General features: G+C 37.5%; 1 protein-coding gene across 2 annotated transcripts; it reads right to left on the bottom strand.

Annotated features, from left to right (window-relative positions):
* Positions 1–203: 203 nt before the first annotated feature.
* Positions 204–27,041, bottom strand: LOC103540292 (solute carrier family 22 member 10-like). Of its 2 annotated transcripts, XM_070565363.1 has the most exons (11): positions 26,751–27,041; positions 26,376–26,574; positions 25,565–25,668; positions 8,686–8,840; positions 8,418–8,586; positions 7,057–7,180; positions 6,486–6,601; positions 4,432–4,646; positions 2,796–2,904; positions 2,125–2,328; positions 204–1,044 (listed from the first exon to the last, which is right to left on the bottom strand). In XM_070565363.1, exons 2-11 carry the CDS (start codon positions 26,454–26,456, stop codon positions 984–986), a joined length of 1,338 nt encoding a protein of 445 aa, XP_070421464.1. In that variant the 5' UTR covers positions 26,457–26,574; positions 26,751–27,041; the 3' UTR covers positions 204–983. The 2 variants fall into 2 exon arrangements, with proteins under 2 accessions (XP_070421464.1, XP_008505065.2); XM_008506843.2 differs by having other exon boundaries at positions 26,376–27,010.
* Between the last annotated feature and the right edge of the window lie 37 nt (positions 27,042–27,078).

Genomic DNA, 27,078 nt, shown 5'->3' on the forward strand with positions numbered 1-27,078 from the left:
TGATTACTTTTTTATTATAGCATGCATTCACCTTTATGAATTCCCATTGCAATGTGCCCTCACCCACAATGGGAATTACTACCACTTTTAAACCCGCTGTTTTGAAAATGAAATCTTATATTTCAAAGTGGGTTCATCTTAAATTGTTATTATATTTGAACAGCTTTTCATATATTAACAATGTCACTCGGATTATAATTTTTAATTTATAGTGATTTTTATTGTGTATATACATTTTGAAAATTGCTTATTTTGTTATTTGTCCTTCAATTTTGATAGTAGGTTTATAATATTTTAAATGACATATGGTAATTGTTTAAAATATGAAGAGAGAAAATTGCAAAGAAAACATAACAATCACCTAAAATTCCATCATTGAAAGATCAGCATTGTCATAATTTCAATGAATATATCCAAAGAGCACATAATCTTTCTATTTGTGAGTGATTTCTGACGTCAAAGTATAAGGACAAACACAAGGTGTCAACTCATTCTTAAAATGGTTTAAATGAGCTTATATCAGAGGTGACACAGTTTCTACCCCATATACCCCCCTCCAAAAAGTGTCATGTATTAAGTGCATATATATATTGGTATCTGTTGCTGAATTTCTTTTGATTTCTGGTTGCATATGCTATATTGGTCTGATTTTAGTAGATTTATGATAGAGTTCATGATATGCTGGTCCATACATCAACCAGCTACACCCTATTTCCATGGTTTTCCTTTGTTTCTGAATCATCTTGTGTATTAATATTTATTGATAAATTTGAAACTTTTCCAACTACTTCCCCAAAATATTGGATTGTTCACAGAATTACATGTTTCTATGAATTTTTTTAATTGCAAATTTGTGCCATAAATGTAAACAAGATTGACTTTTCCTGTGTATTGTCTTGCTAGTTTGTAGATATAAAGGAAAACTTTTGTGTTTTTTTCTTTCATATTTTCCTTTTCCTCACTGGTTAGCTCACGACAGCAGCTTAAAATTTTGTCACTGTTATGTAAGAATCTTTTTCATTTACTTTTCTTGAGAGTTTTTTGCTGAAAAAACAAAACAGAGACAACCAATAAACAAACAAAAGTGAGTTATAAAGACAGAAAAGATAAAGTTTATCTTTAACCATGCACACGTACAAACTGATCTGCTAACTATCATCTTTTTATAATCCAGTAAAATTCATGAGGGATTGACACTCGTGCTGGAAAAGGCCCTGCTGCCTGTCCAGACCCAAGAAAGCAGTTTTGAAAGTTTCTACTCTCATTGGTCTCTTTAGACCTCTGGTCAATGACACCTTTTGAAAGTCAACAGGTGGATTGAAAATCTTAAGGGGACTGCCCATTTTTTTTGGGTTGAGTTGTGTCCCCCCAAAATTCATATGTTGAAGTCTTAACTCTCAGTATCTCGGAATGTGAGATTACTATATTAGGAAATGGGCTTGTTGCAGATATAATTAGTTAAGATGAGGTCATACTGGAGTATGGGATGCCTCTAATCCAAAATGACTGCTGTCCTTATAAAAAGGGGAAATTTGGACACAGAGGCATGCAGGGAGAATGCCACGTGAAGACTGGAGTTCTGCTGCCACAAGCCAAGGAACTACCAGAAGCTAAGAGAGCGGCCTGAACAGATACTTCCCTAGAGCCTTCAGAGGGATCATGGCCCTGCCGACAACTTGAGCTCAGACTTCCAAGCTCCAGAACTATAAGAAAATAAACTTCTGCTGTTGAAGTCACTCCGTTTGTGGACCATTATTATGGAAGCCCTAGGAAACTGATATACCATTTGCCTCATTTAAAAATACCTTTTATTGGTTTCTTATTTTCTCAATCCTCAATCTTTTGTTACTTGTGGCAGCAAAATTACCCAAATCTCATAGGCACCTAAACAATTATTTCCTTTATCATCTTTTCAAAGAGAGTCTTTAACTCTGTGTGATCTTCCTAACATTATTCTTTCACTGGCTGTCTCATTTCTTTCCCCCTTGGTTCCCAGGCTCATATGGATCAGAGAATCACGAATGTCTTTCTTTCATGAGGGCCACCACAACAGAGCTAATTTTCATCTCTTCACCACTAAAACTACACAGTTCCTCACAAGAGATGGCTAGAAGTTTTACTCACCCTTTTTCCACATCCTGGATGGTGTCAGGCAGAGGCTGATTCCTGGTCTCAGGTAGAAAGAAGACAACAAGACCACCAATGATGGGAAAGACTCCATAGATGATCCAGGGCAAAGTGGGAAGATACACCGCGAGGATCATCAAGAGGGGAGCCAGTGCTGCCCCAATCCTGCCCATCACTAAACCTAATCCTGAAGCTCTTGCTCTGAGGGGTAAACAACAATGCATAATAATCTGGCAAACGTTCACATGTGTAATTTGTGATATATTATTTTGACTCGATTAGGAAAGACAGTAGAGCACAACTGTTAAATACATGGGCTTTGAGACAAACACTTGTTTTTGAGATTTGCCCTATGATTTTCTAGCTGTCTTTGCGTTAAGACTCATTTTCATCATTTTAAATAGAATGTTACATATTGCACCTGCCCTGATGAGTGGTCCAAAATTGAATGAGATTACGCATTAAAGTACTGCTTAGCACAGTACATGGCACAAAAATCAGTTTTCAATAAACTTTGGCTGTAATTGTTGTTAGTATATTATTACCATTACTACTACAAACAATTGCTTTTATAATATACAAGTCTTCCTGGGCTTCTTCTCGCAATAAGTGTTGATTAGCTGGGAAAGTCCTATTTTGGCTCTGGCAGAGCATCCATAAACTCATACCTGAGGACAGTTGGGTTGAGTTCAGCCAAGTGGACAGAAGCACTGCAGGAAGAGGCAGCACAAGAGCCGATTCCCACACTTGCCAAAGCCACACGTAGGGTCTGCATTTCTGGAGACGGGAAGACCAGTGAGACTAAGAAATCTGGGCTAACGGAATCAGCATCCAACAAATGTAGTCAGAAAAAAGACCCTAGAGGTTATTTGTGTGTTTGAAATATATTGTGGAAAATTGTACAGTGGCAGAGAGCATTGAGCAGTTGATAAATTGAGAAATTTAGAATTTCAACATTGGTGGTAAAAAGCACATAAAATTACCAGATTAATTGCAGCAAATCTCTCTGCATATCTGAGATTTGCCAGAGGAAAAGAAAATGTGAGTCTGGCAGAAATTTATTTTTACTTGTTCTGTCCAGGGCTTGTTATGCGCTTAGTGTAGAAGATAGGACCATCATGTGGAGAATAGCGGAGTGTAAGACCCAGCTCTAAACTTGAGAATTTTCCAATTAAAATGCAGAATTTAAAGTGACCAGCCATCCTGGATTTCCTGGGAATTATGGAGTTTTAGCAACGTGGGATTTTCATTGATAAAACCAGGAAAATTCCAGGTAAACCTGGATGAGTCAGTCAACATAGTGTAGATACAACATTGTCATTGGGTGGGTATGGCGTGATAGAGTAAGCAAAGGACTGGACTACTTTGTTAGTGGACAGGCTGGAGAGAGGCTGGGGCTAGAAGAATGTTAGACATAAGAACCAAGAATGGAAACCTCTATTTGGAAAAAAGTGTCAGAGTTTTGGAACCACTAAAAATAAGTTTCAGATAGTTTTTTGTCAATATCAAAAGAAATATAATTATAGCTTTATAATACTGGAAAGAACTCTAGTGTAAGGGAGTAGGCCTGCATCATTAACGATATTCTGAGCAGTAGAGTCCAACTATCTGTAATGCTGCAAAGTACATTCCTGAATTGGGAGATAAGTGAAGAATAGTGCCAGTGAGTTTCTCCTAATCATTACATGTCATCATTCTATTAACTTATAAAGTAATCTAACAGGAAATGGACTAGGCTTTTAATCTGCTTAATTCCTTATTCCCACTGTCCATTCCTTTGCTACTTGAAATGGGGAATTTTTCATTTCCTGAAGGTCACGAAGACTCCCATAAGCAAAGGCTGCAGTCATGGTGACTTAACACCACACTCATGTGTGGATATATAGGGATCAGGAACCTGATTAGTCATCAAAGCTGGTAATTAAAAGCCCAGACAGAAGACATGAGTGTATTGTGTCCTCACATGGGTGATAACTGCAAGACCTAACCCCTCCATGCTTGTTATTAAAAGAATGAATCGCCAAAGGGCAAGTGACCAATTGCACTAAATGGTACCAGTTTGCACATACTTCCAGGATGTGAAGAAGACAAATATATGGCTATGCTGTCCTTTGCTGAATTTTGGCTCTTTTCCCAACAATTTATCAGCAGAATTTGTCGCAAACCTTCAGATTGGCTTTGGAGAATACTTAGCCCTTACTTGGGACCTCTCTTTGCTCCTGGCTTCAGACAAGTGTGACAGATACAATCCCTAAAAGATGAGGAAGAGACATTTCCTTTCCCCAAAGTCCAGTCTTCTCTCACCTTGGGGCACAAAGATGTTGACCAAGAGGGAAAATCCCATCAGGAACATGAAAAGCATCTGGGTTATTCGACGGCCCATATGATTCAGTGATAAAAGTGCAAGACATCGACCTGAGGCAGTGAGAACTCCAAAGACTACCTGGAACAGGAAAATATTGCTTCCAAAGTGCTGTAGGTTGATAAAGATGCCATAAAAGGGTAATGTGTTTGTAAATCTGTAGTGAACAAAAGAGGAAAGACACATGCCATATTTAGAGCCTACGTGCTGCAGCTGATGATCATATTGACCCAGGCAGCCAGTGATCAATGTACAGAATAAAGGCCCAGTCATGTTTGCATAACACTTCTTTTTAAGATGATAATTTAAAGTTACCATAAATAATTGCATGACAATATGTGAAAACGATACTCCTTCTATCGTTCTCTTGTCCGAGTCCCTAAGTGTTGGCAATGACAGGGAAATAGAATCTGACCCAATCACTGAACTGCATGGGATATAGAAGTTGGACATAGAAGAGTTAAAACTTGGAAATTAGGGAAAGTACACTTTTTCTGAGGGTTATCAGTATGCTGCGAGTCCTCCCTCTCTCCTCCCAACCCCCATACCATGAAGAAATTTCCCTTTGCTCAACTAGTAATTGAAGCTTCAAAGAGACTATGTGAATCCCCTTGATTTGGAAGCACAGTGTCCTGGGCTCTGACTGAATTCTAGGGAACTTAAGGTTCATATCTGACATCCTAAGGCTAAGAGAATACAGGCAGACAAACATGCACCAACTATATGATAGGAAATGAAATCAAAGGTTCCCCCTGGAGATTTATGCTTTACCCAGAGAGCATATAAAGGAAAGGAGTCCACTTCAATAATATACATCTCACAGAGAGAGCTAGAATTCAACATTACAGCAGAAGAAACCACCACAGACCACAGCAATCCCAAGCTAGTAAGTCCTTTCCTGATCATAATCTCTACTTTTTCTTTCCATTCTGATTGTTTAGGATTCAGATATGTGAGTCTGTGACCTAGTAAATAGCGGAAATGTGAAAAAGCACAATGCAGTGAAATGAGGAACAGTATCCTAGGATATGCCTAGGAAGAGGAAAACTGTACACTTCAATAGTTACATTCTTAAGCTTGGCAGGGGTAGGGGGATGTATATATTGTCTTCAAAGTCTTCAAAATTGCCCTTCCTGACTCTACCAAAGTAAGTACTTATATCCCCCAAGATATAATGGACAAGATTTTCTATAGAAGCCCTAGTGTTAACACCCCAAATTGGAAACAAATACACATCCACAAACATTCAAGTACATGAAGAAATTGTAGTGTATTCATCTAATGGAGTACTGAAACAGTGGGAGAAAACAACCTACTGCTACATGCAACAAAATTGATGAATCTTGCATGGCTAAGCTTGAGGAAAAAGTGTGTGTCACAGAACCATTTTGTCATTTATGTTATGTGAAGGTCAAGATCAGGCAACAGTCCTCTCTGGTGTTGGAGATCAGAACAGTTGTTAAGTTTTATTTGTCTTGGGAGAGGGCAGTGAGGAGGGAATAAGAGTGGGTCAGTGGTAGTGGTGCTGGCTATTGTTATAGGGGATACATGAAGGGACCTTCTGGAGAATTAGGATTTTTCTATCTTGGTCCGGAAATTGGTTACATTTTTACATATTGCAATATTCACTGAACTGTATATATTCATCATCTCTTCATCTTACTGTTTGCAAGATTTCTTTCAATTAAAATTGAAAACAAAAATGAAAAAATTAAACGCCAAAATGTGTACTGTGATGGGAGTTCTCAACATCAATCTCCAGTGAAGAGACTGATAAAGTGATATGACATAATTAACTCCTCAGTGTATAATCAGTTCCATGTGAGTCTTTTTATAACCCTTTGATGATCTCCAAATATAGCAATCATTTGGTGTATTTTCCTCATCTCTTATTTCCAAATCATCATCTCCCCCTCACAACACTGTTATAACCCTTGAAATAAATAGGTTCATATCCCCACTCCTTTAATGTTGTGATGCACTGTGTAAAGCCCACCTCAAAAAGGACCCGAGACATATCCTTTTACGCATTTTGGGTGTGCGGAACAAGTCACACATAGTAGTTTTGTTCTGTGCTGCCTCCAGCTCCTCCTGCATGGTGGATCTCAAAACCTTCAAAACAACAAACACGTATCATTTGCCAGCATAGTGCCAGGCCTTGTGGTGAGCACTGGCACTCAATAGGACGAGAGAGATATGTTCTCTTTTCTTCTAGTGTAACATATTATACATGCAATCACAGGTGTGAAGTGATATGAAGGAAGATGTAGGCAGTTAAAGGAGAGTCCAGGAAATTATTCAGCCGCAATGGTATTTTGAAAATGAGGGGTGCAGGGCATCCATGAGACTGCATAGGTTATAGATGCAGATCAGGAAGTGAACTAAAGGAAGAGGTAGTTGCTTAGTGCTCAGAGCTTCTTTTACATGAGATGGCCGTGAAAGACTAGGGAACTGGGCTCGCATTCTCATTAGCTGCCCTTGTTAGAGAGCTGGTTTGTCTATCTCAATAAGAAGGCAGATGTCAGTTTTCCCTCCAACCCAGTAAGTGCCTTCCCTGTCTGGCTCACCTCCATGTTCAGAGTTTCTTCAGCATTCTTCCTTCCATTTGTGTGTGCAGCTTTTCTAAGTTCCTTTAAGCCTTCATCTGGTTTATTGGTGACAATCAGCCAGCGAGCAGACTCCCTCAGCCACCTGATGAAAGAAGAGCTTACAAGTGCATTCAACTCTCTCTTACTTATTTGTCTTATGGTTATTGACTACAGATGCTTTTTCCCTTCCATCTAATATCCACCATTTGTAGGGTTTGGGATAGAAACTCATGTTCTATTATACAAATGCTAGGAAAGTATGAGAATGACCACTCCACGTAGTACACCTTCATGGTTAGGAACACAGACTTTGGAGTCAAATTTCCTCTCTGCTTACTTAGCAAAAAATTTGCCGAGAAGCTTATGAACCCTAAGCTTCAGAATTCCTCACATACGTAATTACCTTCCAAAGCTTGACATGAGTTCTAGCAAATTTATGCTCATAATATATATTCTTTTTTTAAAAAAGGAGGTCTCACATTATGAAAGCTTAAAGCCCAACAAAGATTGGGAGTACTCTTGCCACGACCAGCTATGTTGGTACCTTACTACACAAGTGAGTCACTTATTAACATCTGCCTCAGTTTTCTCATCAATAAAATGAAGACAGTAGTGCCATCTTCCTTGTAGGGTTGTGGAGTATAGAATGACACAACGGATGAGTCTGACATGGATTACACTCTCCTCTCTCTCTGAACTCACCTTGCTGTTTAAATCTATATCATCTCTCCATGATCGATAAATCTGACTCTCCCCTAGACTTGTTTTAAGTGTAGGGATGAAGTTGTCAAAAAATAAATGTTTGTTACAATTATTTAAGTGAGGAGGCAGTGGTGAACACATGATGTAAATCACCCAATCTGCATGACCGTTTTCAGTACTAGAGAAACGTGGCTGCTATTCTGTCAAATAGCTATGTGAATATATTTGCTGCCTCTTCCTTTTATCCAATTTTATCTACAAAAGTGAAAATTACTGAAAACTTCACCATAACCTGACTCCTTCCAAAGCCAAAAAAGAATTGAAGATATTTCTTTTTAAATATTTGAGTCTGTATTCTATGTTAAGGAATATAATGTTGGTATAACTCTATGACCATTCTACAGGGTAAGACTTAAGAATAAAGATGGCAGAAAATGCCCAGAACTCCCAGGTGCAAAGTTCGTTGCTACTCCCTATTCTGCTTCTCAAATTGCACTGAGTGAACAGATAAGACGCATGGGGTTTAGGTCTAGATGGTAAGGAAGGGTCCAGGGAATAAGAAAATCAATTATGTCTCAATTCAATATTCATTTTCATACCATGCTCCCATAAGACACAGTGAGAGAGAAGGCTCATACCTTGAGGAGAGAAACAAGACAAAGAAAGGTGCAGGCACCACCAGCTGCAGGGTGCGCCACTCTCGAAAGACAAAAGCCAGGCCTCCCAGGATTATCTGTCCCATACTAAGGGCACAAGATACCAGTGTTATTACCATGGCTTTAGACTGAGACCTTGTCCACTCTACAACTGAAAGAAAACCCAGTTAGGATATTAGTGTCAGATAAAGGTGGAATTTCCAGGTCAAATTCAAGGCTTGGAAAATGGAGATCAAAATTAATGACTTACTAAGCATACTGCTATTCATCATGATGGCCATGGAAGAACAACCTGACAAGAAGCGTAGTAAGCAGTAAACGAGGAAGGTGGGAGCAAAGGCTGTGCAGGTCCCAGAGATGGCCAGCAGGAGCAAACAACATCTGAGAACCACCTTTCGGCCAAACCTAAGAAAAAAAGTGTTAGGTTAGATTATGGGAATAATAATAATTTGTGGTAAAAACTTCAGAAAATGAAAGCATACTCTGAAATTTAGAAAATTTTAACAAGTGAGTCTTTGTACTTGAAAGCTTGACAAATCAAGAGCTAAATCAATAACAGATATTTCCTCAAATGTAATGCTCCCAGTTTATAATATAGACTGAGAATATCATATGGTATTTCCATTTTTAGTCTTTTGAGAAATCTCCATACTGTCTTCCATAGTGGCTGCACTAGTTTGCATTCCCATCAGCAGTGTATGAAGTTTCCTTTTCTCCACACCTTCTCCAATGTTTGTTATTTTTAGTCTTAGTGATTATAGCCATTTTAACAGGTGTAAGGTGGTATCTTAGTGTAGTTTTGATTTACATTTCCCTGATGATTAGTGATGTTGAACATCTTTTCGTGTGTTTATTGGCCATCTGTATATCTTCTTTGGAAAAATGTCTGTTGATATCCTCTGCCAATTTTTTGATCGGGCTGTTTGTTTTCTTGTTGTTCAGTTGTATGAGTTCCTTATATATTATGGAGATTAAACCCTTGTTGGTACATGCTTTGCAAATATTTTCTCCCAATTGGTGGGCTGTCTTTTTGTTTTGATCCTAGTTTCTTCTGCCTTGCAGAAGCTTTTTAGTCTGATGAAGTCCCAGTTGTTTATTTTTTCTTTTGTTTCCCTTGTCTGAGAAGACATTGGATTGGAAAAGATCCTTTTAAGTTCAGTGTCAAAGAGTGTACTACCTATATTGTCTTCCAGGAGTTTTATGGTTTCAGGACTTATCTTCAAGTCTTTGATGCATTTTGAGTTTATTTTTGTGTATGGCATGAGATAATGGTCTACTTTCAATCTTTTTGCATGTGGCCGTCCAGTTTTCCCAACACCATTTGTTGTAGAGACTATCTTTCCTCCACTGTATGTTCTTGGCACCTTTGTCAAAGATTAGCTATCCTTAGATGTGGGGTTTTATTTCTGGGCTTTCAGTTCTGTTCCATTGATCTGTGTACCTGTTTTTGTACCATTACCATGCTGTGTTGATAACTATGGCTTTGTACTACATTTTGAAGTCAGAGATTGTGATGCCTCCAGCTTTGTTCTTTTCCTCAGGATTGCTTTAGCAATTTGGGGGTCTTTGGTTGCCACATATGAATTGTAGGATTGTTTGTTCTATTTCCATGAAGAATGTCATTGGGATTCTGATTGGGATCGCATTGAATCTGTAGATTGCTTTGGGTAGTATGGGCATTTTAACTATATTTATTCTTCCAATCCATGTGCATGGAATCTTTTTCCATCTCTTTTTGTCATCATCTATTTCCTTCAATAATGTCTTATAGTTTTCATAGTATAAGTCCTTCACCTCCTTGGTTAAATTTATTCCTAGATACTTTTTCTTTTTGCTGTAATTGTAAATGGAATTGAATTCTTGTGTTCTCTTTCTGTAAATTCGTTCTTAGAGCACAGAAATGCAACTGAGTTTTGTAAGTTGATTTTGTACCTGGCAGCTTTACTGTAGTTGTTTATTATTTCTGATAGCTTTCTGATGGATTCTTTAGGGTTTTCTATATATAAGATCATGTCATCTGCACACAACCAGAGTTTCACTTCTTCGCTCCCTATTTGGATTCCTTTTATTCCTTTCTCTTGCCTAATTGCTCTGCCCAACACCTCCAGTACTATATTGAATAAGAGTGGTGAAAGTGGGTAACCTTGTCTTGCTCCTGTTCTCAGAGGAATGGCGTTCAGTTTTTTCCCATTGAGTATGATGTTGGCTGTGGGTTTGTCATATATGGCCTTTATTATGTTGAGGTAATTTCCTTCTATCCTCATTTTTTAGGAGTTTTTATCATAAGTTGATGTTGGATCTTGTCAAATGCTTTCTCTGTGTCTATTGAGATGATCATGTGGTTTTTATTCCTCATTTTGTTAATGCGGTGTACCATATTGATTGATTTGCGGATGTTGAACCATCCCTATGTCCCTGATGTAAATCCCACTTGATCATGATCTATGAACTGTTTGATGTATTGCTGTATTTGGGTTTCGAATATTTTGTTGAGGATTTTTTCATCTATGTTCCTCAGCGATATTGGCCCATAGTTTTCCTTTTTTTGTGTTGTCCTTGTCAGGCTTTGATATCAGAGTGATGTCGGCTTCACAGAATGTCTTAGGAGGCATTCCATCTTCCCTAGTGTTTTTGAATAACTTGAGAAAGATAGATATTAAATCCTGTCTGAAAGTTTTCTCTTTGTTTTTTTTTTCTTCTCCCCAAAGCCCCCAATATTCTAGTTGTGAGTGGTTCTGGTTGTGGTATGCGGGAAGCCCCCTCAGTACGGCCTGATGAGTGGTGCCATGTCCACATCCAGGATCTGAACTGGTGAAACCCTGGCCCACTGAAGTGGAGTGTGCGAACTTAACCACTTGGCCACGGGGCTGGCCCCCCTCTATGAAAGTTTTTATAATTTTCTGGGAAGCTCTCTGTTCCTGGGTTTTTATTTTGCCTTTGTATTTTTGAGGAAGATTAGCCCTGAGTTAACATCTGCTGCCAATCCTCCTCTTTTCGCTGAGGAAGACTGGCCCTGAGCTAACATCCGTGCCCATCTTCCTCTACTTTTGTGGGATGCCCACCACTTGCCAAGCAGTGCCATGTACACACCTGGGATATGAATCGGCGAACCCTGGGCCACCGAAGTGGAACATACACACTTAACAGCTGTGCCACTGGGCCGGCCCCATGGGCTTTTATTTTTTGGGCTGCTTTTGATTACTGTTTCAATCTCTGTACTTGTGATTAGTTTATTCAGATTATCTTTTTCTTCTTGATTCAGCTTTGGGGGGCTGTAAGAGTCCAAAAATTTATCCATTTCTTCTAGATTGTCGATTTTGTTGGCATATAGCTTTTCGTAGTATTCTCTTATAATCCTTTGTAGTTCTGTGGTATCTGTTGTTATTTCTTCTCATTCATTCCTAATTTTATTTATCCAATCTTTCTCTCTTCTTTTCTTTGTAAGTCTGGCTAGGGGTTTGTCAATTTTGTTTATCTTCTCAATGAACCAGCTCTTTGTTTCATTGATCCCTTCTACTGCCTGTTTTGTTTCAATAGCATTTATTTCTGCTCTGACATTTATTATTTCTCTCCTTCTGCTGACCTTGGGCTTTGTTTCTTCGTTTTCTAATTTGGTGGTTAGCTGCCGTTTGAGATTGCTTATTTGGGATGTTTCTTCTTTGCTAAAGTGAGCCTGTATTGTGATGAATTTCCCTCTTAATACTGCTTTTGCTGCATCCCATACGAGTTGGTATGGTGTGAATTCATTTTCATTTGTCTCCAGATATGTCTTGATTTCTCCTTTAATTTCTTCAATGATCCATTCGTTGTTCAATAGCCTGTTGTTTAGTCTCCAAATCTTTGTCCCTTTCTCAGATTTTTTCTTGTAATTAATTTCTAGATTCATAGGATTGTGATCAGAAAAGATGCTTGTTATTATTTCAGTCTTCTTAAACTTATTGAGGCTTGCCTGTTTTCCCAACATACGGTCTATCATTGAAAATGTTCTGTGTGCACTTGAGAAGAATGAGTCTTCTGCTGTTTTTGGATGGAGTGTTCTATATATGTCTATTAGTCCAACTGGTCTAGCTTTTCATTGAATTCTACTGTTTCCTTGTTGATTTTCTGTTTGGGTGATCTATCCATTGATGTGAGTGGAGTGTTGAGGCCCCCTACTATTAGTGTGCTATTGTTAATATCTCCTTTTAGGTTTGTTAATAGTTGCTTTATGTACTTTGGTGCTCTTGTGTTGGGTGCACAGATATTTATGTATTATGTTTTCTTGGTGGAGTGTCCCTTCAATCATTATATACTGCCTCTCTTTGTCTCTGTTTAGCAGTCTTATATTGAAGTTTACTTTGTATTATATAAGTATTGCAACACCTGCTTTCTTTTGTTTGCCATTAGCTTGGAGTATCATCTTCCATCCCTTCACTCTGAGCCTGTGTTTGTTGTTGAAGCTGAGATGTTTCCTGGTGGCAGCATATTTTGGGTTCTTGTTCTGTAATCCATCTTGCCACTCTGTCTTTTTATTGGAGAATTCAATCTATTTATGATTAGGATGATTATCAATATATGAGGGCTTAGTGCTGCCCTTTTATTACTTGTTTTCTGGTTCCCCTGCATTTCCTTTGTTTCTCGTCCTGTATATTTTGGTCTATCAATTGAGTTATGTAGCTTTTTTATGTTCTGTTTCTTTGTTTTCTCCTTATTTGTTATTTGTGTCTCTGTTCTGCTTTTTTGTTTAGTGGTTACCATGAAGTTTGTATTCAAAATCTCATAGATAAGATAGTCCATTTTCTGATTGCTTCTTATTTCCTTAGACTAAACCAATTCAGTGCCTTTCCTCTTCCCCTCCGAAGTTGTTTTTCTCACATCTTATTCCATCTTGTGTTGTGAGTTTGTGATTAAAATGACAAGATTATCTTTGTTTTTGGTGTTTTCCTTCCCTTTATCTTTAATGCTATTCTTGAGTATTTCCTAACCTGTTCTGACACATAGGTAAAATTTTCTGAGTTTTTCTACCTATTTATCTCCTTACCCCATGATTTGTAACTCCTTTCTCCTTTTTTTTCCAGGTATGAGGTCCTTCTTGTGGATTTCTTGTAGAGAGGGTCTTGTGGCTACGAACTCCCTTAGATTTTATCTGGGAAAGTTTTTATCTCTGCATCATATCTGAAGGACATTTTCGCTGCATGGAGTATTCTTGGCTGAAAGTTTTTGTCCTTCAAAGATTTGAATATGTCATTTGAGTCTCTCCTAGCCTGTAAGGTTTCTGCAGAGAAATCTGCCGAAAGCCTGATAGGAGTTCCTTTGTAGGTTATTTTCTTCTCCCTTGCTGCCCTTAGTATTTTGTCTTTGTCATTCACTTTTGCCAGTTTCACTAGTGTATGCTTTGAAGTAGGTCTTTTTACATTTACATATTCAGGAGATCTGATCGCCTCTTCCACATGGATTTCCATCTCTTTCCCTAGGTTTGGGAAGTTTGTTATGATTTCTTTGCACAAGCTTTCTGCTCCATTATCCTCCCTCTTGAATACCTACAATTCTTATGTTGCATTACCTAATAGAGTTGGATATCTCTCGGACATTTTCTTCATTTCTTTTTAGTCTTAGTTCTTTCTCCTCCTTTATCTGGAGCATTGCAACATGTCTGTCCTCAATTATGCTGATTTGCTGCTCTGTGATGTCTGCTTGAGCATTCAAGGAATCCATATTTTATCTCTTCCATTGTGTCTTCCATCTCTAATATTTCTGATGGCTTCTTCTTTGTAGTTTCAATCTCTTTTGTGAAGTAGCTCTGGAACTCATTGGATTGTTTCTCTACATTCTCTTTTAACTCATGTAGTTGTTTGATGATAGCTATTTTGAATTCTCTGTCATTTAGATTTTATATTTCTGTGTCCTCAGGACTGATTTCTGGGTACTTGTCCTCTTCTCTCTGGTCTGGAGATTTAATATTATTTTTGATACTGCTAAATGATGTGGCTCTGTTTTTGTGCATCATGGTATTATTTGGTTATGGTTACTGCCTATTGCCACTGGGTAGTGGTCAAGAGTTGTGTATTCTGAGCCCTCTGTGTTCTGCCAGGATCCCAAGTGCTGGAGCCAGTGTTGTCTGGGTGGGGTGGAGGGGCACTTTCTTCTGTGTACTCTCAGGGCTTTCGCACTCTGCCCTCACTATCTGCTCTCCTGGGGTGTTGTGATGAGGTCATTCCCACATTAGCTTTCACCTCTGTAGGGGCTTTCCCTGAGGCTGTGAGGGCCCTTGGGGATCTTTGATGTTCCAACAATGAACATCCCCACCCCTGTTCCTTCCCATTGGGAGGTTGCCCAAGGCCCCAGATCCCAGTGTTTTGGGGAGTGAGTGAAGTTTTCTCTCACCCCATTCTACCTCCTTGAAGGAGTGCTCAACCCTCTCTGCCCGCTGTCATATGGCTGCGTGGGTCTCTTAGACGTCTTTTGTGTTGTGTTTGGATGTCCTCTCTTGAAATATGAATGTCTTTTTCATTGTATGGTGGAAGGGAGAGATTACCAGGACAGCTCACTCCACCATGATGCTGACGTCTTTCCCCAATCCTTATTGCTTTTTTCTTTTTATTTATACACTAGAGTTAAAAGCAATTTAAATGCCACCATTAGAGGATTATAATATTCTGTCTTTATATTTACTGTTAGCAGTGAGGTGTACCCTTTCATACACTTTTACATTGTTATTTAGTGTTTTTAATTCAACACTTCTTGTAAGGCAAATCTTGTGATGATAAATTCTCTCAGTTTTTGCTTGTCTAAAGAAGGCTTTATTTCTTCTTTAGTCTTAAAGGAGAAATTTTCCAGATAAAATATTTTTTGTTGGCCATCTTTTTCTTTCAATATTTTGAGTATATCATCCCACTCTCCTCTGACCTGCAAGATTTTTGAGAAATCCACTGATAGTCTTATGAGAGCTCCCTTGTTTGTGACAAATCACTTTTCTCTTGCTGCTTAATAATTTATTTATACTATGTCTTTGTGTAGACATCTTTGGCTTTTGCCTATTTGGAAACTTTTGGGTTTCATGAATCAAGATTTCCATTTCCCTTTGTAGATTTTTGGAGTTCTCAGCCATTACTTCATTAAGTAAACTTTATGCCCCTTTCTCTCTTCTTCTTTGGAGAAACCCATTATGCATATATTATTTCAATAGATTTTGTTCTATAAGTTACGTATGTGTTCAGAACTCCTTTTTCTTGATTGAGAAAGATTGACCATAAGCTAAAATCTGTTGTCAATCTTCCTCTTTTTGCTTGAGGAAGATGGCCCCTGAGCTGAAATCCATGCCAATCTTCCTGTATTTTGTATGTGGAATGCTGTCAGAGCATGGCTTGATAAGCAGTGTGTAGGTCTATGCCTGGGATCCAAACCTGTGAATCCCTGGCCACCAAAGTGAAGTGCACAAACTTAACCACTGCACCACTGGGCCTGCCCTCAGAACCCATTTTCAATCTTTTATTTTTTGTTTCTCTAACTGGATAATTTCAAAAAAATCTCTCTTTGAGTTCATTTATTGTTTCTTCTGAATGATCGAATCTTATGTTGAAGTTCTTTATTGAATTTTTCAGTTCAGTCACTTTATCCTTCAGTTCTAGGATTTCTTTTTGGTTCTTCTTTATGATTTTTATTTCTTTATTAGATTTCTCATTTTTTTCATATACTGTTTTCCTGGTTTCATTTATTTGTCTATCTATGTTCTCTTGTAGTTGATTGAGCTTCTTGCAGATGATTATTTTGAATTCTTTCTCAAGAAGTTAACTGGCCTCCATTTCTGTAGGGTCAATTACTTGGGCTTTGTTAGTTTCCTTTGGTAGTGGCATGTATGCCTGATTCTTCATAATCTGTGTACCTCACATTGGTGTTTCTGCATTTGAAGGAGCATACAACTCTTCCAGTCTTTATGAATTCATTTTGGCAGATAAAGACTTCCTTCTGTGTCCTAAGACTGATGGGACCTCCTCTAGGATCACAGTTTAGTGAGGGTATATCTGGGTCATATGCCTGCTGCTGGGTCCATGGTCAGGTCTGGTCAGTGGGCCTTTATTGATAGTATGGATGGGTGTGGTTCCTGCCAGGTCCCTGGACTGACAGGACTCCTTGCACCCTGGTCAGCAAGGTTTAAGCATGGTCACAGTTCTGTGTCAAGGTCTACAGTAATGTCTAAGAACAGTGGGTCTATTATCAGGGGCATCAAAGGGTGTGGCAACTCCCAAGTCCCTAGGTGTATGGGGCTTGTGGTAGGACTGCAGACACGTGAGGCTGGAACTATGGCTGCTTGGGGATATGCTGCTTCTGGGTCTGTAGATGAGACCACGGTCAGTGGGCCTGCCACTGAGGTGCAGGCCTGCTTTCTCAATGCTGCCCTTCTTGATCTTGTGTTTCACTGAGATTTTGCAATCTTTAACCTGAATCCCAAGTCTCCTACAAGGGCACTTTTGTCTGTGAATGACTGCCAAATCATTGTTTGTATGTGGGAATGAGAGCTGGGGCCTTGCTGTTCTGCAGCCTTACTGACATCACCATTCCATTTTCTTCCTTTTTTTTCCTGAGGAAGATTCGCTCAGAGCTAACATCTGTGCCAATCTTGTTCTATTTTGTATGTGGGTCACTGCAACTGCATGCTTGCTGATGAATTGTTTAGGTCCATCCTGGGAACTGAACCTGGGCCACCAAGGCAGAGTGTGTTGAACTTAACCCCTAGGCCATGGAAGTGGCCCTTCTTCTTTTTAATGTAGATGTTTACAGTTATAAATTTCCCACTGAGCATTGTCTTCACTACAACCCATAAGTTTTGAGATGTTGAGTGTTTGCTTTAATTCACTTCTAAATATTTTCTATTTTTTTGTGATTTCTTCTTTGACACATCGTTTAAAAGTGTTTTGTTTAATTCCCATACATTTATAAACTTTACAGTTTTCTTCCTGCTGTTGATTTCTAGTTTCATTCTATTGTAATCAGACAAAATAATTAGTATGATTTTGATGTTTTGAAATTTATTGATTGTTGATTTTGGGCCTCATACGATCTAAGTATGGAGAATTTTTCCATGTGCTCTTGAAAGGAATGCAATTCTGCTGTCACCAGGTAGAGAGTTATATACATGTCTATTAGCTCTAGTAGTTTGTGGTGTTGCTCAAGTCCTGTATTTCCTTAATATTCTTCTGTCTAGATGTTCCATCCATTATTAAAATTGAAGTATTCTAGTTTTCAACTATTATTAGAGAAATATCTTGCCCTTCAGTGATGTTAATTATTGCTTCACGGGTTTGCGGTCTCTATTCTTTGAGGCATATATGGTTAAAATTGTTATATTTTCTTGAGGAATTGACTCTTTAGTCAATATTTAATGTCCTAGTGTCTTGTAGCAGTTTTTGGCTTACAGTCTATTTGATCTATTATTAGTATAGCTAACCCAACTCTCTTTTGATTACTATTTGAATGAAATGTCTTTTTGTGTATTTTCTCTTTCAATCTACTTTCTCTTGATCCAAAATAAGTCTCTTGCAGGTAGCATATATGTGAATCATGTTTTGTTATGGTTGGGTCATGCTTTATTTTTCCATTCTGCAGATCTGTGTCTTTTTAGGAGGACTTAATCCATTCATATTTAAATAGGTTTTTGATATGGAATTACTTCTGTCATTTTACTATTTTTTTTCTTTATGGTCTTATACATTTTTTGTCATTCTTTTCTTCCTTTACTGACTTCTTTTACGTTTAGTTAATTTTGTTTGTGAACTATTTTGAGTCTTTTTTTTGCTTCCTTTTTTGTATGAGATATGTTCTTTGTGGTTACCATGGTGACGACATTTAACATTTAACTTTTAAATAATCTAGTTTGAGTTGTCCTAACTTTTAAATAATCTAGTTTGAGTTGATGTCAACTTCAACAGCATATAAAACTCTGCTCATAAACATCTTCATCCTCCCTTATGGTGTTGTCAAAAATCACATCTTTACAGGGGGCCAGCCCAATGGCTGAGTGGTTAAGTTCATGTGCTCCACTACAGTAGCCTGGGGTTCACCAGTTTGGATCCTGGGTGCAGACCTACACAAGGCTCATCAAGCTATGCTTTGGTGGCATCCCGTATAGAAGAACTAGAATGACTACAGTTATGTTATACAACTATGTACTGGGGCTTTGGGGAGAAAAAAGCATAAAAAGAGGAAGATTTGCAACAGCTCTTAGATCAGGGCCACTCTTTCTCACCAGATAAAAAAGCATACTTAAAAAAATGCTCTTCTTTAAGAAAAATTGTATCTTTACATATTCCATGCCCAACGACATACATTTTTAATTATTTTTAATGAATGTCTCTTTTAAAGCCTGTAGGAAATTAAAAATGGAGTTACATATCAAAAATATAATCATACTGGCTTCTATGTTTGCTTATGTATTTACCTATATCAATTATCTTTATTTCTTAATACAGCTTTGAGCTACTGTGTAGTGTTCTTTTATTTGAGGAGGTCTCTGTTGTATTTTTTTCAGGACGAATCCACTAGTAACAAATCTCCTCATATTTTGTTTATAAGGAAATGTCTTAATTTATCCCTTATTTTTGAAGGACAGATTTGCAGATATAGAATTCTTGGATAACAGTTGTTTTCTTTCAGCACTTTAAATATATCACCTCACAGTTTTCTGAACTCGTGGTTTCTGATGAGAAATAGATTGCAAATCTTATTAGCAATTTTTAGTAAGATGTGGGATATATATATATACACAACTCAGCCATAGAAAAAACAAAATAGTGCCATTTCTGACAACATGGTTGGACCTTGAGGGTATTATGCTAAGCAAAATAAGTCAGACGGAAAGACAAACACTATGATTTCACTTATATGTGGAAGATAAACACATATAAGATAAGGAGAAAAGATTAGTGGTATCAGAGGAGAAAGGTGTGTGGGGGAGAGTGAAAGGGATAGAGAGGCACATATGTATGATGATGGCTAAGCACTAGACTCTTGGTGGTGAACATGATGCAATCTCTACAGAAGCTGAAATAATAATGTACACCTGAAATTTGCACAACACTATAAGCCAATATGACCTCAATAAAATTTAAAAAAAGACCTCACACACAGGATTTGTGCTCTTCAAAAGACATAGTTAGGAAACAATGTGTTAACCACTGAGCAAGTATCTCACATAAAGTATATGCTCAAAAGTTTTTGTTACTTGATAAATGGGAAAAAATACACTAACAGATAAAGCAATAACTGAAGTCCTTTCAGCTCATACTTTTGCACTGGGCAATTCTTATTTCATTTTCTTTGATGTATACAAATCCTTTATATATCAAAATTGATTTATCCATTCTATTGTTGTTGGATCCTTATATTATTTCCAGTTTGGAAATAGTAAATAGTTGCGTGTTATGTGTCAAAAAATCAATGTGATAATGCTCATTTCTTAAATATAAATCATTCAATAACCATTCCAATATTTGAATAAGTTGAACAAAATTTTTTGCAAAAGATCAAAGTTAACCGTATAATAATAACCATACATAAATGGTTTAAACACACCAAAGAACAGGATTGTCATATTAGGCAATAAGCAAAACTCTAGAAAAATTAACTGTATTACAAATGTGTGCAACAACTTCAGTGAAGGGGTAGGGGAAAGGTGTTGATCTGAATCATTTTGGAAATGAGTGGAATGTGTAAGACTAAAGCAACTGCATGTAAGCCCTGCAATCCAGTTAATAAATTTGTTTCCCTGGGGGATACAAGTTAGCAACTCTGACACTGCTGTACATGTATACTAGAATTGAACAAATGACCATATGGATAGTAGTTGATAGAACATAGCTTTCTCACTTTGGAGAGGGAATTTACAGGCAAGCAAGAGTGGAGACTAGAGTGGCCATTATAGTAATGGATTACAGTTGGAGACATCAATATGAACTCATTTTTAGCTTAATATACATACAGATAGTTAGATGTAGAAACATTTATACATGTGTTTATATACATCGTTTAGAATACACACATATAGTTCCTTGTTCTACCAGCTAAGAGGGCTTAGAAACAATTGCACCCCAGATCAAAAAGCAATCCTGGTGCTCTGATATTACTTAAGGTTTTACTTTTCTATTTTTGACATACAAAACCTGTATATAATCAATGTACACAATTTGATGAGTTTAGAAAAAAGTATACACCTGTGAAATTGTCACCAGAAAGCATGCCATACATATTACCAGCAAAGGTTCCTCCTACTCTTTTTTTAATTTTAGTAAGAAGCACTTAACATAACAAAAACATAAAAAAGAGAGAGTAAAAGGATAGAGTTTTTGTATGTGAATGAACTTAAGTTCTTATCAGTATAAATAAACTGCTACGTCTTTGAGATGTCTTATGTAAGCCTCATAGTAGCCACAAAGCAAAAAGCTATACTAGATTCACAAAGAAGGAGAAGGGAACCAAAGTATTTCTTTAAGGAATATTATCAACTCACAAAGGAAGACAGCAATAGAGGAAGGAAGGAACAAGGGAAATACAAAACAGCCAGAAAGCAATTAATAAGATGGAATTAGTCAGCCTGGCCTACCAATAATTACTCTAAATACAAACGAATTGAATTCTCTAATCAAAAGACATAGAGTAGCTGAATGGATTAAAAAAAGACTGAGCCGTAATCTGCCTACAAGAGGCTCACTTCAGCCTTAAGGACACAGAGGCCAAAATGAAGGGATGGAAGAACATATTTTACACAAAGGGAAATGAAAAGAGAGCAGAGGTAGCTATACTTATATCAGACGAGTAGACTTTATGCCAAAAATGGTAACAAAAGATGAAGAAGCTCATCACATAACGATAAAGGGGTCAATTCATTGAGAAGACATATAAATAATAAATAAATATGCAGCTAACATCAGAACATCTAAATTTATTAAGCAAATACTAACATATCTTAAGAAAAATAGAGACAAAAATACAATAACTGTAGGGGACTTTATTATCCATTTCCAACAGTGGATAGATCTTCCAGACTGCAAATCAAGAAGGAAATTGGAACTTTATAACAAATGAACAACAAGAACAGTGTACTTTAGAGCAAATTCCCCTAACAGATACACAGAACATTCCATCAAACAACAGCAGGATACACATTCTTCTCAAGTGCACATGGAACATTCCTCAAAACAGAGCATATGTTAGGTCACAAAAAATTTAGCAAATTTAAGAAGATTGAAATTATATCAAGTATCTTTTGCAACCACAATGGGATAAAACTAGAAATCAATACAGGAGGCAAGCTAGAAAATCCACAATATGAGGAAATTAAATAATTGAAAAAAATTGAGTCAAAGAAGAAATCAAATGAGAAATCAAAAAATATCTTGAAACAAATGAAAATGGCAACATAACATACCTAAACCTACGAAATGCCACAAAAGCAGCTTTAAGATGGAAATTTATAGTAATAAATGCTTATGTAAAGAAAAAAGAAAGATCTCAAATAAACAACATAAGTTTACACCTCAAGGAACTAGAAAAGAGGAATAAACTAAGCCCAAAGTTAGCAGAAGGAAGGAAATAACAAAGACCAGAGCAGAAATAAATGAAATAGAGACCATAAAAACAGTAGAAAAGATGATTTTTTGAAAAAAGATAAACAAAATTGACAGACTACAGCTAGACTAAGAAAACAGGAGAGAAGACAAATAAAAACATCAAAAATGAAAGAGGAGACATTTCAACTGATACCACAGAAATACAAAGAATCATAAGAGACTACTATGAACATTTACATGCAACGAAGTGGAGAACATAGAAGAAATGGATAAATTCCTAGAAACACATAACCTATGAGACTAACTCATAATGAAATAGAAAATCTGAATAGACCAATAATGCTTAAGGAGATTTAATCAGTAATCAACAACCTCCCAACAAAAAACAACCCAGTACCAGACGATTTCATGGGTAAATTCCACCAAACATTTTAAGAAGAATTAACACTAATCCTTAAATATTTTCAAAAAATTGAAGAGGAAGAAATACTAAGAAACTCATTTTAGAAGGCCACTCTTTCCATGATACCAAAATCAGATAAGGAGACTACAAGAAAACTACAGACCAACATCGCTGATGAATATAGAAGCAAACCTTTTCAACAAATATTAACAAACTGAATTCCACAGTACATCAAAATGATCATACACCATGATCAAGAGGGATTTATCTCTAGGACACAAGGATCATTCAACATATGCAAATTAATAAATGTGATACGACACATTAATAGAATGAAAGATAACCATCATATGATCATCTCAATAGATATAGAAAAAGCCTTTTGATTAAAAAAAATTCTTTCTTGATAAAAATGCCTAACTAATTATGTATAAAAGGAATGTACCTCAACATAATAAAGGCCATATATGACAAGCTCACAGCTAATGTCATATTCAATGGTGAAAGGTGGAAAGAGTTTTCTCCAAGTTCAGAAAAATAGAAGGGTGGCCACTCACACTACTCCTATTCAACATAGTACTGAAAGTCCTAGCCAGGGCAATCAGGCAAGAAAAAGAAATAAAGGCATCCAAATTGGAAAGAAAGAATTAAATTATCTTAGCAGATGATATGATCTCATATGTAGAAAATCCTAAAGACTCAACCAAGAACTGTTAGAGCTAATCTACAAATTTGTAAAGTTGCAGGATAAAATAAACATACGGAAACCTACTGCATTTCTATAGACTAACAATGAAACATCTGAAAAAATAATAATAAAGGGAACAATCTTGTTCACAATAGCATGAAAAACACTAAAGTACTTAGGTATAAATTTAACCATTAAGGTGAAAGTTCTGGACACTGGAAACTGTAAGACATTGATGAAGGAAATTGAAGAAGATACAAATAAATGGACAGACAACCCATGTTCATGGATCAGAAAAATTAATATTGTTAAAATGTCCATACCATCCAAAGCCATCCTTTGATTCAATGCAATCTCTATCAAAATTCCAATGGAATTTTTCATGGAAGTAGAACAAAGTATCCTATAATTTATACGGAATTCCAAATGATCCCGAATAGGTAAAGCAACCCAGACAAAGAAGAACCAGGCTAGAAGTGTCATATTTTCCAATTTCAAACTAAACTACAAAGCTGTGGTAATCAAAACAGTATGATATTGGCATAAAAATAGACACATTGACCAGTAGAAACAGAATTAAGATCCCAGAAATTAAGCTTCACATATGGTCAACTAATATTTGGTAAGTGAGCCAATAATACTAAATGGAGACAGGATAGTCTCTTCAATAATGGTGCTGGGGAAACTGGATAATCACATGCAGAAGAATGAAATTTGACCCTTATCCTACACTGCTGGCAAAAATTAACTCTAAATGGACTAAAGATGCAAACATTAGACCTGAAACTGTAAAATGCCTAAAAGAAAACATAGCGGAAAAGCAACAATTGTTTGGCTATAATAGCCATCTGAACTGGTGTGAGGTTATATCTCATTGTGATTTTGATTTGCCTTTTCCTACTGATTAGTGATGTAAGCACCTTTTCATATGCCTGTTGGCTATTTCCATGTCTTCTTTGTAGAAATATCTATTGAGTTCCTTTGCCCATTTTTCAATTAGGTGATTTATGTTTTGGTTATTGATTGTAGTAGTTGCCTATATTTTGGATATTAACCCTTTATCAGATATATGGTTTTCAAATATTTTCACCCATTCTGTAGGCTTCCTTTGCATTTTTTACTGGAAGCTTTTTCATTTGACATAATCCATTTATCTATTTCTGTTTTCATTACCTGTGCTTTTGGTGCTAAGGCCAATGTCCAGAAGTTTTTTACCTATGTTTACTTCAAAATATACAGCTTAGCTATAAGGCTCCCCATTCTTCACCAAATTTTCTACTCTCACTTCCTGTTATACCCCCTCTTCTCCACACAGAAGACACACAAACACATCTACTACCTTTTGCCCATCTAAACGGAAAAATTAGCATTTTATTGTGAGTCATCATAAAAGGCTTGATCAGAAGATTGGTTGATATAAACAATATGACTCTGAAATCTTTTATGAATTACATTTAGTGTGATGCACTCAGGGTTCACAATTTTCAGCAGAAAGATTCAATGACCTTAGGCTCATATAGGATAAGGACTACTTTATGTTTTGCATTTCCTCTAGGGGAGACCTGAGTGTGTGACTGCCATGGCTGCCTGTGTACGTCAGGATGAGCACTACCAGGTACAGGATACCCCAAACTTCTCACACCATGAATCATGACACCTGAGGTCTTTAGATTAATTACCTTATATGGTTGCAAAAATTACCTCTAACAAGCCTTTTTTTTCTTACCAGATCAAACATCCAGATTAAAACCCCAAGTCTTTCTTTTTTGCTTGAGGAAGATTCGCTGAGCTAACATCTCTTTCAATCTCTCTCTTCATGCATGGCTTCAGCATGGCTTGATGGGTGGTGTGTAAGTCCACACTCAGGATGCAAAACTGTGAACCCTGGGACGCCGCTGCCACTGCCGAAGTGTATTGTTGAAACTTAACCACTATACCACCAGGATAGCCCCCATAATTATTTCTTAATACATCTTCAGTGCCATTTCACTATGCATCTGGGTTTTATAGAAATGCCTACTCATTAAAGTGGGGCAATCATGACCTGACCACCAATCTGGGAACCCACAAGCATTTCGCTCACTGAGTCCAGGAGGCACCTCACATAGAAGCCCTGGTAAAGGCCTACAATGCTGTTCTCCATATCTGTGTCTTAAAAAGCTGAACCCCCTGTCTTGAAGCACCTTCTCCCTTTCCATAGTTTACTCCTTCTTATCTTTCTAAATGAAGTATTATTGTATCTCTTCTTGAAACACCGTTCTGAAATGTGCCCAGGTCTTATATAGATGTCATTTCTGTGTCCTGCACAGAGAGCTCTGTGGCAACAAAATGGCATTCATTAGACTGACTCTAATTCTACATTTCCATCTCTAGCTCCCTGGAAACCAAGGCTACCCGCAACAATGTAATTTTCATACTGGAACTCAGTAAAGACTTCTTAAGGAAAGATGTAATCATAAGTTGATGAAAAGGGTAGCAGCGATCTGGAGACACTCACCTGTCTGAGAGAGGGCCACATACGAGCATTCCCACCAGCATGCCAGCCATGAATAGGAACTGAACCACGGCTTTCTGTGACTGATAGTCACATACTAGGTCCCACTGGAAGAGAAGGAAACCAGCACAGAGGAGCTTCACAGCAGCTATTAATCCCTCAATGTTTACTGGCTCCAACAGACCTCAGTGGATGCACTCTCCAGCCTGCCTTTACTATATTTACTAGTCTGTATAATTCAAGTCTCAGCATAAGCATGGTCTTCTCTAGAAATCCTCAACTAACTCTTCTAGTTTATACAAGGGCCAATCTTTATACTCACTTCGCACTCCATACCTTAGTGGTTCTCATTCTTTGCCACACATCGAAAACATTGAGGAGATTTTTCTAAAAATACTGATGACCCAATTTCAACCTAGACTGAAACACACTCTGATTTGCTTCTCTGACAAGCAGCTGGGGCATGGAGAATTTAAAAAATCAATACAGATATTTCCAATTTGAAACTAGACGGAGAACAAGAGACCAAGGAAGGATAATTTTTCACACATTGTGTCAAGTACTTACTTGTCTAATGTCTTCACACTAGAGTTCAAGCTCTGTGATAGTAGAATTCATGTCTAATTGGTCGGTTTCACTGGCCTCAAATTCAGTATAAGTGCTTGGCAGTTAAAAAGATAAGCAACCACTATTTGCTGAAAGAAAGCCAACTACAGTATATCTACACGGTAACTGAAGACTTGAACTACATTTATTGTATGTTATTCTTAACACCCACACCATGTACTCACAAGAGGTAGATGGGACTTCTTACCTCCGTCACAATGGTGGAGGAAAAGGAGCTTCGGTCATACACCCAGCCATCCAAACAGGGCTCCGTGACTGGGTCGGTCATGTTGGGGAAGGTCCCATTCCAATGAAGAAGCTGCCACTCAGGGAGGAGGAAGCGACGACACTTCTCTGGCTTCAAGTTTGAGTCCAGTGGGATGGAGATTCTCAGGAGGACTTCACGGCTGAGGACCCCAGTGTCATTATTAAAGACAGTGTCATTATCAAGGATGTGGACCCAGCAGCGATGACCAGGAATGGCTGCAGTGAAATTCTCCAATAACGTATGAGAGACTAGTATCATGAGAGAAGAAAGAACTAAAACCATCTGAAGGATCTGGAATTTCCCCAGGCCACCAACCTGATCCAGGAGCTCCTCAAAGGCCATTGAGTATGAAGAGCTGATCCTCAAGAGGAGACACAATGACTTTATGTCAATAAGTTTAAAGGGAGGAAAAGTTTCCTTTCATTAATTCACATCAAGTCTGTGTGATCTCACACCAGTTTCTCATCAATGGGCCTCACCCACCTCACCAGGGCAGCAGTGCAGTGGAAGCAGTTTCCCCAGTCCTTTTGAATCAGGAGGTATTACTTTTTTAAGAAAGTCACAGAGAAAAGTGCATACGAGAGATACTTCTAGCTGTTTGACAATGAAATTTGTTTAAAGATTTACTGTCTGGATGCACTTG

This window comes from Equus przewalskii, chromosome 11 (genome assembly GCF_037783145.1).
Source record: "Equus przewalskii isolate Varuska chromosome 11, EquPr2, whole genome shotgun sequence".
In the NCBI taxonomy this organism is placed as follows: domain Eukaryota; kingdom Metazoa; phylum Chordata; class Mammalia; order Perissodactyla; family Equidae; genus Equus; species Equus przewalskii.

Coding starts and splice junctions, on each gene's coding strand:
- LOC103540292 (XM_008506843.2), bottom strand. CDS start 26,777: ATGGCCTTTGAGGAGCTCCTGGATCAGGTTGGTGGCCTGGGGAAATTC. Junction 25,669..26,375: donor CCTCCACCATTGTGACGGAG/GTAAGAAGTCCC, acceptor CTTCTCTTCCAG/TGGGACCTAGTATGTGACTA. Junction 6,602..7,056: donor AAGAAACTCTGAACATGGAG/GTGAGCCAGACA, acceptor GTTGTTTTGAAG/GTTTTGAGATCCACCATGCA.